The sequence below is a fragment of the Borostomias antarcticus genome (assembly GCF_949987555.1).
Source record: "Borostomias antarcticus genome assembly, chromosome: 5".
NCBI classification, from domain to species: domain Eukaryota; kingdom Metazoa; phylum Chordata; class Actinopteri; order Stomiiformes; family Stomiidae; genus Borostomias; species Borostomias antarcticus.
In genome coordinates, this window is record NC_140238.1 from 16,334,307 (window position 1) to 16,343,866 (window position 9,560).

The 9,560-nt window shown below is 48.1% G+C and overlaps 1 protein-coding gene across 2 annotated transcripts; it reads left to right on the plus strand.

Annotated features, from left to right (window-relative positions):
* Nucleotides 1-371: 371 nt before the first annotated feature.
* On the plus strand, nucleotides 372-8,538 carry capn3a (calpain 3a, (p94); the record flags this gene model as incomplete). Of its 2 annotated transcripts, none has more annotated exons than XM_084438642.1 (21): nucleotides 372-623; nucleotides 1,168-1,237; nucleotides 1,939-2,057; nucleotides 2,163-2,296; nucleotides 2,517-2,685; nucleotides 2,857-2,940; nucleotides 3,045-3,139; nucleotides 3,221-3,298; nucleotides 3,414-3,574; nucleotides 3,758-3,927; nucleotides 4,234-4,245; nucleotides 4,412-4,620; nucleotides 6,017-6,053; nucleotides 6,383-6,464; nucleotides 7,055-7,147; nucleotides 7,239-7,303; nucleotides 7,679-7,747; nucleotides 7,860-7,938; nucleotides 8,125-8,241; nucleotides 8,360-8,418; nucleotides 8,512-8,538. In XM_084438642.1, 21 exons carry the CDS (start codon nucleotides 372-374, stop codon nucleotides 8,536-8,538), a joined length of 2,181 nt encoding a protein of 726 aa, XP_084294768.1. The 2 variants fall into 2 exon arrangements, with proteins under 2 accessions (XP_084294768.1, XP_084294769.1); XM_084438643.1 differs by having other exon boundaries at nucleotides 6,383-6,460; nucleotides 7,090-7,147.
* Nucleotides 8,539-9,560: the final 1,022 nt, after the last annotated feature.

Consider the following 9,560-nt stretch of genomic DNA (forward strand, 5'->3'; position numbering starts at 1 on the left):
GCCAACCAACAATGATGGCACGACCAGGGGAAAGGTCATTGTTCGGTAACCAATGGGAATGCAACAAATAGGTGTAGACCTTTATGTGTGTGTGTGTGTGTGTGTGTGTGTGTGTGTGTGTGTGTGTGTGTGTGTGTGTGTGTGTGTGTGTGCGCGCGGGCGCGCCAATGTAGATGTGAATGCATATCGAGTGAATGTCTCTTTCGCCTGGCCTCTGCGTCTACTCTGTCACCAAGGGAAGGGGGACGTCATACGAAGAAGTAGCCAATCAGAGATTAGCTGTTTGGATTTATGCCAGGGTTTTTTAGGCTTGTAAGACTTTAGTGTTCAAGTGGCATAAGCCAGTTTTTAAAAAATCAGGCAAGACAAAAATGCCCTATACACCGTCCGGCTTTTTCTGTGACCGGCTGATCCGGGAGAGAGAGAGAAGAGACGGGGAAGGGTCTCTCAGCAAGCCCCTGCGCTTCAGCGGACAGGACTTCAACACTCTGAAACAGGAGTGCCTCCAGAAGAAGACCCTTTTTGAGGATGACACTTTCACAGCCACTGTGGAGTCCCTGGGTTACAAGGAGCTTGGGCACAAGTCCAACAAGGTCAAGAACATCGTCTGGAAGAGGCCCAAGGTAGGAAAGGGGGGGGGGGGGGGTATAGACCGCTGGCTATGCAGGCCACGTGGAAAAAAAGATGCTGGAGTATTTTTGCTCAGAAGGTTAACTAAAGGGGGAATGGGCACGCCTGTAGGAGGTGGGATGTTGTCCACAATACTGAAACTACAGAGCCAAGCCTGGACATTTCAGGATATTGTTTGACAGTGATAAGGATTTTAATCTCTGCAAGGAGTGAGGAACTCTGTGGAATTATGGAGGAAGGTGAATTCATGACAACAGGTTCGACTATTGGGATTACGCCCTTCCAGTCGTGTATGGTGTGGACTTATGGCTGTCCCAGATCTTATGACAGGGAAAATCTCATCCAGATATGTCGTCGATGACGCAGTGTTATATTGTTTTGCTCGATTACAGTGTTAATGTTTTGCTGTGTTTTTTACTTTTTGAACAAAGGCAAGTGTGCATAGTGAGAGGTTGGGTCACCTTTGGGACGTCTTATCATTGTAGTGTTTCATGGGACTCCCAGTCAGCCAGTCCATGTTGATGTTTGTGTCTGCAGGAGATCTGTGAGAACCCTCAGTTCATTGTGGGAGGAGCCAGCAGGACAGACATCTGCCAGGGAGATCTGGGTAAATAGCTGAGTCCTACTGTACACGGCACAACAGAAGTCACAATACAACAAACATGTACTAATCACCCCTCTAACTTCTCCTCTAAGCTGTCATTTATCTTAGAATTAATTTATACTTGCACCATTAGCTGACCTTAGGAATGATAGAGAGGTTTATTGGTCCCATGATGTTTGACTTAGATCCTCAAAGGCAGGAGGTTGTATGTCATCCTAATGACAAAGTACCGTAATCTTTTGGATAGGAAACCTCCCAGCTATCCCACACACACAGACACAAACCACCAGTGGCCTCTTCATATTGTGCTTGCTCTTTTGGAAGGGAATCTGACCAGCAGCACTTCTCATTGTTTTGCTGTCCAGCCAGGGAATAAAGGGGACCACGTGGACAAAGGTCCAGGGAGGCTGTGCTGCCCCCTCCCAGCTCCAAACTTACATTGTTAGCCACCACACACCTGGACAATCAAAAGCATACATGTCAGCACTCAGAGGGGGCCTTTTCCTTAGCAAAACAATATGTTGGTCATCACCGATAGGCTACTCTCAATCATGTTACTGTATCAAGTCACATTGACCAAGACATACTGTATGATAGGTCTGACAATGACACTGAGTGGTGGAATGCAAAATGCTTCACACTTGATAACTGTGAGAGAATCTGATTCAATCTTAGCTCTGTCGCCAAATGCCTTCTCTGTGTAGGCGACTGCTGGCTGCTGGCCGCCATCGCCTGTCTGACTCTGAATGAGAAGCTTCTTTATCGAGTTGTTCCTCAGGATCAGAGCTACTCAGACGGCTACGCTGGTATCTTCCACTTCCAGGTTAGAATGAACCGTTGTCTTATTTCAATGGACATTTAGAACGCATTCATGTTCAAGCGCTACCTTAATAATTTCTCTTTTTTTCTCTCTCTCCCTCTCTCTTAGTTCTGGCGCTATGGCGACTGGGTTGATGTTGTCATCGATGACCGCATCCCCACCTTCAACAACCAGCTGGTGTTCACAAAGTCAGCTGAGAGGAACGAGTTCTGGAGCGCCCTCCTGGAGAAGGCCTACGCCAAGTAAGTACTGTAGGATAACAAACGATACCCTTTAGTAAAAAAAAAAAAAAAAGAGAGAAAGGGTGTACATGAGAAGATAGGTCTCAATTCTTTCTGTTTTAATGTAGTGTAGTGCATGAAAAATATAAAGACATTCTTCTAGTTCAGTCATGGACTGAGCTTATTCAATCAGTAAAGTGAGAGAGCAACCATGTTTGTCCTCGGTCTCCTCCCTGTCCAGGCTGCATGGCTCTTACGAGGCTCTGAAGGGAGGCAACACCACCGAGGCCATGGAAGACTTTACCGGGGGTGTGACTGAGTTCTATGAGATGAAGGAAGCCCCCAAGGAGCTCTACATGATCATGCAGAAGGCTCTGGAGAGAGGCTCGCTCATGGGCTGCTCCATTGACGTGAGTCTCTTTGGAAGGTTTCTCAGCAGTGTCTGTGAGGGGGGATTTCATCATCTGCATTCATTGTGCGCTACAATATTAAGTTTATCTTTACAGTTTTAGCAAAATGTATGAAATGCACTGCTTCTTCTGAGGATCTTATGAGGCATGATGTATCTCTTATTCCGCAAGTCCCTGGTCCCGGCTCGCTTTGAGACCCGCACCGTGACTGGACTGGTGAAGGGCCACGCTTACTCCGTGACCGCCGTGGAGGAGGTAAGGACGTCCGTCCGTGCGCTTGACAAGCAAGCGTTTAGGTCTCCATGGTTTCGTCATCGGGGTGGGGCCGTGTTTGATCCACACCTGTGGTTGTTCCCCAGTGCAAACAGTCCCAACAGAAGGAGTCCAAGGTTCGCCTGGTGCGCATTAGGAACCCCTGGGGCCAGGTGGAGTGGAACGGTCCATGGAGTGACAAGTGAGTGACAGCTGTGTGCAAGTTCCGCTCTGTCACCCATCTCTACCAGGTAGTGATCTTTCTGTTTGAATGTGACCACAGCTCTAAGGAGTGGACCACCCTCTCCAAGGGAGAAAAGGAGAAGCTGCAGCATCAGAACGCAGAGGATGGAGAGTTCTGGTATTAGTGTTACGCTCCCTCATCCACAGATGCCATTACATCTGCTTGCAAGTTCAGGATCGGTTTCCACGGGAAGGTATTCACCTCGTCCTCTCCCTCTCCTGTCCTGTCTCAGGATGTCCTTTGAGGACTTCAAGAAGAACTACACCAAGATCGAGATATGTAACCTGACCCCCGATGCCCTGGAGGATGACAAGATCCACAAGTGGACTGTGTCCGTGAACGAGGGCCGCTGGGTGAGGGGCTGCTCCGCTGGAGGCTGCAGGAACTACCCAGGTAGGAGACAGGTGTGTGTGTGTGTGTGTGTGGTGGAGAGGGGAGGGGGCTGCTTCCCCCTCTAATCTCGTTCAGGAATCGAGCTAGAATTTACTCTTCTAGTTGAGTTTTCACTGACAATTCTTTTTATTTATCAGCTCAATCTGGTGTATTTGGTTTCGAACTTCCCCCATCTCCCGGCAGACACTTTCTGGACGAACCCTCAGTACCGCCTTCGTCTGCTAGAGGAGGATGACGACCCGGAGGACAACGAGGTGGCCTGCACCTTTGTGGTGGCGCTCATGCAGAAGAACAGGAGGAAAGAGCGCAAGATGGGGGCCAACCTGTTCACCATCGGATTCGCCATCTACGAGGTGTCCCTTTCACTTTCAAATATCCACACATCCTCCCTCTTAAGCACCTGTTGTATTTTTTTCATTGGCTTTACCTACTGTACATTGAATGCAATTATTGTAAGTCGCTTTGGATAAAAGCGTCAGCTAAATGACTGTAGCGTACTATACTGTAATCTGCAGGATACAGAATCCAGAACCAACTTTTTGTGCGTGGCACATAGTCAGTTCTGCATGTTTGCAGTGGCTTACAATAAATTTGATAGGAACACAGTATCACCTTTATTCTCAATGTAAACAACAGCTCACTGTTGTCTCTTCCCACAGGTTCCGAAGGAGGTGAGCAGATGTAAAGGGGAAACCGTCCGAGGAACATTTGTTGCCTTGTAGAAGTTTGATTCTAACTCACTCCATACTTTTCACCATTTTTCTTCATCTTCAGTTTCACTTTGATTTCAAGACGATTATATAACTGCCTATCTTCTCCTTTGTTCCGCCGTGACAGATGCATGGGAACAAGCAGCACTTGCCGAAGGACTTCTTCCTGTCCACCACATCCAAGGCTCGCTGCAAGTCATACATCAACCTGCGCGAGGTGACCCAGCGCTTCCGCCTCAGCCCCGGGGAGTACGTCATCGTGCCCTCCACCTACGAGCCCCACCAGGAGGGAGAGTTCATCCTCCGAGTCTTCTCCGAAAAGAGGAACACCTCAGAGTGAGTGGATGACGGACAGCTGGGTGAGGGGCGCCAGGCTGGTCGGGAAAAGTATAAAAGATACGGTGTAGTAGTTAATCTGGGGAGAATGCAGGCCATAGTGATATACGTGTTTTAGGTTAACTACAATATGGTTCAGTGGCCGACATATTCCACTCTATTGGCATACTTGCTGTCTTTGTAATAGCATGGAATATGAACCTAGCCTTGATGATTTACAGATGTAGTGGTGTTTCCCAAATGTATGCCCCTTAGTCTATGATGGGTTTAGCATTGTGGGGTGGGGGAGATGCGCCTGGGGTCTGTATGGGGTGGGATGCAACCACCAAGGACAAACAATTTTAACGACGATTTGATTTGTAGAGCTGGAAGAAATCGGCCCCAGTTCGAAGCTGTTATGGAATCTTTTTTAGGACAAGCGACGTCAGATTTGGGCATGCTCCGGTAAACACTTTCTTTCAGTCTAAATTACTTCCTGCTCTCCCAAACTTGAAAAAAACGTCAGCCCCAGCTCACACGGAGAACAAGACCACAGAGCTGTGAAGGACTCTGAGAGATGGAGACTCAGCAGCACCTGGAGCCCTCCGGACCCATGAGGCAGAGATGATAGCAGATCCAGCAGCAGATCCAGTCCTTATCATAGAGCAAAACCTGGCTCCCGTATAATCTAAAACCATAAGGATGGCGAGAGCCAAAGTGACAGGTTTAATTGATAATAATTGATATTTAGGAATTAGAATACAGAGGGAATGTGGCTGGCAAGTTAAGAGTTGATCCAGCTGTACTGTATATGGGATGTCCCATGTCCTATACCTACAGTAGACTGTGTTGAGAAGCGCGCTGGCACAGTGAAGAAGTGGACCTCAGGCTCCTGCAGTCATGACAGACATGAGCCACAACCTGTGACCTAGAGGAAAAGGCTCTCCCAACTCTATGTGCTGACCCGGGACCAAAACCGCTGCACACAACAGTAGGCGGAACATATTATTTTCAAGAGGATAACAAGCCAAGCTCTTTTCATATGAACAAACAGGTGGTACAGTATATAACTAAAACATTGTATTCACAGCTCAACTATGAGATGGTAAGAGTTTGTGGTCTGATTTTGTCATGCAAGAAACTGATATGGGCATGGGACCATAAGCCTTTGGAATGATGTCAACTCTTAACTGCAATATAGTTCCAATATATCTTTGATTGAATTACCATGTAACAATCCCAATTCAAGACCAACACAACCACTCGCATGCACATGTTGATCTGTGATGATATGCCGTCCTTAGTTTGACTGTGAGAGTGTCTGGCTCTCCGGAGGACAGGCTTATGGTCCAAGTGAGATGATGCTAGGCCCTGTCAGTGTCTCCGTGGTGACTGCTGTTTGTTGGTCTTCACTCAGGGAGATAGAGAACAGGATCGAGGCGGACCATCCCGTGGTGAGTCGTCTGTTCCTCTCGTCAGCATCCCTTCCCCGCTGCTCTCCGTCTGGCGCCGGAGCCACAAGTTTGATTTCGCCATTTGTCCTGTTTGACCTCTAACTCGCTGTGAGGGATGACATGAAAAATACTGGATTTCCTTCATGTTGTACTATGGAGTGTTAGTGATGCAGATATGAACCCAGGTATAAACCCATAGGAAATGGAGAGCTGGGATGTGATATCAGCCTCTCAGACACTCTCCTTCTCTCTCTCCGCCTCCCCCCTCATCCCCCCGCCCCCCTGGCTCTCTCTCTCCTCTTTCTTCATGTCATTCCCTGGTCTCTCAGCCTGCGCCAGCCTCTGCGGGGGAAGAGAGCGAGGAAGACCAGCAGTTCCGGAGCATCTTTCAGGAGATAGCTGGGGATGTGAGTACTGGGAGGACAGAGGGAGGAGGAGGAGGAGGTAGCTGGGGATGTGAGTACTGGGAGGACAGGAGGGAGGAGGAGGAGGAGGAGGTAGCTGGGGATGTGAGTACTGGGAGGACAGGAGGGAGGAGGAGGTAGCTGGGGATGTGAGTACTGGGAGGACAGGAGGGAGGAGGAGGTAGCTGGGGATGTGAGTACTGGGAGGACAGGAGGGAGGAGGTAGCTGGGGATGTGAGTACTGGGAGGACAGGAGGAAGGAGGTAGCTGGGGATGTGAGTACTGGGAGGACAGGAGGGAGGAGGAGGTAGCTGGGGATGTGAGTACTGGGAGGACTGGGAGTGCAGGAGGGAGTGTGAGTGAGTATAGTGGGGTTGGGGGATGGAGTTTCAATGTGAATTTAGAGTGTACTGGAGATAAACAATTCAATGTGAATTTAAGAGTGTAGATAAACATTCCTGTACATAGCCCCTCTGTGCATGTTGTCATGGAATTTGATCTAATCTCTTTTTTGATGATACCCGAAAGAGTGTTTCACAGCACTGGAACATTAGATATGCATAAGCAATGGACCAATGTAACGTCCATATGAGGTAGTAACCGCCGCTCTCGCACTCTCAACTCTCTCACAGGAAATGGAAATCACAGCCAACGAACTGAAGAATGTCCTTAACAGGGTGGTTTCCAAACGTAAGGTGTACAAATATCACAAAATGACCTTATTCTGACGCAATGACATCCTTACCCACCAGACAACCAGAGTTCTCTCTCTCTCCCTCAGACAAAGACCTGAACACAGAGGGCTTCAGTCTGGAGAGCTGCAGGAGCATGATTGCTCTCATGGACGTATCCTTTGTATCGAGTGCATCGGGCTGTGCTGTCTGTAGAGACGGCTTGCAGAGACCCGTGGCGAGGTCGGGAGGGCCTTACTAACCTGACGTTGCACATTCCCACAAAAGAAGGTCACGGATGTGTTATGTTATCCGGTTATTTGACAAAAGAGAGTCACCCGTGACCTAGATGCGTAGCGCAACAAGTGAGTCTGAGTTGACAGGACGTGGCGAGCGATTTACTTTACTTTAACTGTTTATTTGGACAGGACAGTGCACATTGATAAGACACCTCAAGCATGAGTACATGATTATTGATTAAATTGAATTAAATTGAATTAATTAATTAATTGAAATTAAAAAATGATTGTGGTCTTAACTGCCTGTGTAGATGGACGGTACCGGTAGACTCAACCTGCAGGAGTTCAGACATCTCTGGAATAAGATTAAACAGTGGCAGGTAAGTAGGAGGGCTTCCGCATGGCTTTCCCATTCATTTCATTTCACGAGCTCAACTGCTGTGTGTTCATCGTTCAGGCAAGCCACATTCACAAATAAATGCTTCTTTCCAGGGAATCTTTAAACACTATAATGCCGACCAGTCAGGTAGCATCAACAGCTATGAGATGAGGAATGCTGTCAACGATGCAGGTAACAACGACGCAGACAGTCTCTCAGACATTCCACCCTCAAGATTCAGTCACGTTTACTGTACTTGTAGAGAAAAATAGGAGCAGGAGCTACTGTACAATTGAATGTCATGACACATAATAACGTCCAATGTGCTTCTCTAATGTTCTCGTCACTGTACAGTCATGTGTCTTGTGTCCCGTTCAGGTTTCCGTCTCAACAACCAGCTGTATGACATCATAACCATGCGCTACGCAAACGAGAGCATGAACATCGACTTTGACAGCTTCATCAGCTGCCTGGTGCGGCTGGAGGCCATGTTCAGTAAGTCCGTGTCGACACACTCTGAACACGTTGACCAACGCGGTCTAACTCTCCGACCAGGATGTTTCCACTCTGTGTAATGCAGCTGCTGAGTGATGTGGTGGGGTTTTCTTTGCAGGAGCGTTCCAGGCCTTTGATCAGGATGGAGATGGCACCATAAGGCTCAGTGTCCTGGAGGTAAGGGCTTTAATGACGGGCTGGAGTATGATGGGCGCTGCGGAGCCAGTGTGTTGAAGGTAATGCCTGTTTATGTCTCCCCTTCATGTGCAGTGGCTCCAGTTGACCATGTATGCCTAGACAGGCCCTCACCCATCTTCTCCCAGGTGAGCTCCAATCAATTTGAGGACCAGAACTGCCAGCCTTTACCTCAGTATTCACTGTGCCAGACCACCATCAGCACCCACCACCTCTCCTCAACAAGGATTTGTCTAGCAAAACCCCTCCCTGCACTCTGTACCCTTTTCTTCACTTCACTCTTCCTCTTAGATTCGCCTTAGCCATCTCTCCATTTCTTCCTACCACCTTTCAACCTACTACCCTTCTCTCCTCTCTCCCCTTTCTCCTTCTCTCCTCTCCCCTTTCTCAGGCTTCTTAGATTTCTTCCCCTCGTCCTTCTTCCGGTATCGGTGAAAAATATTGCAGTCTCTTTGGGGTCATCTGCTTTGTTATTTATTTACCATATTCTCCCATACAGTAACACGTGTTTTTCTCAGGCATCAAACACACACAACCTCTCTTTTACTGTCATGATACCTCACAACCCTCCTCCCAGCGATCCACCTTTTTAGTATTCACTGTTCATCTCTCTGGGACAATCTGCCTGGCACTCTACCCGCCTCCCCCCTCCCCGCCCCTTTCACATTTCTGATATCAAACCAACCCAAATCCCATCCTCCATGGCTCCAGTAAATGGGGTTCCTTGGCGGACAATGGGTGACCTGGTGGAACGTGGGAAAGAACCCATACTTCCACTCCTCAGCTTTTGGTTCCTCCCAGCTCCAGTCAGTAGGAAGTCCCCAGTTCTAACCCCTGGTGTCAGACGTGTCTGTGCAGTCTTCCAGTCTTCCAGGACCGCATCTGGAATCAATGAGACGCAAACAGAACCTGCCAAGAACACAATTGTGTAGCAGCAGAAGACTCAGAGCTAGTACACTTGAGGTTCAGAAATGGAGTTCTGAATATGACTATGGGTTGAGTTTTTTTGTGGTTTTCAATTAAAGCTTTGGTCAAATGAGTGTACTGCATTTTTAACCATTTTAACCAAATAAATAATTGTGTAGTTACTGTTTTGACTGCTTTACCGGTAGTTCTCAAATGGA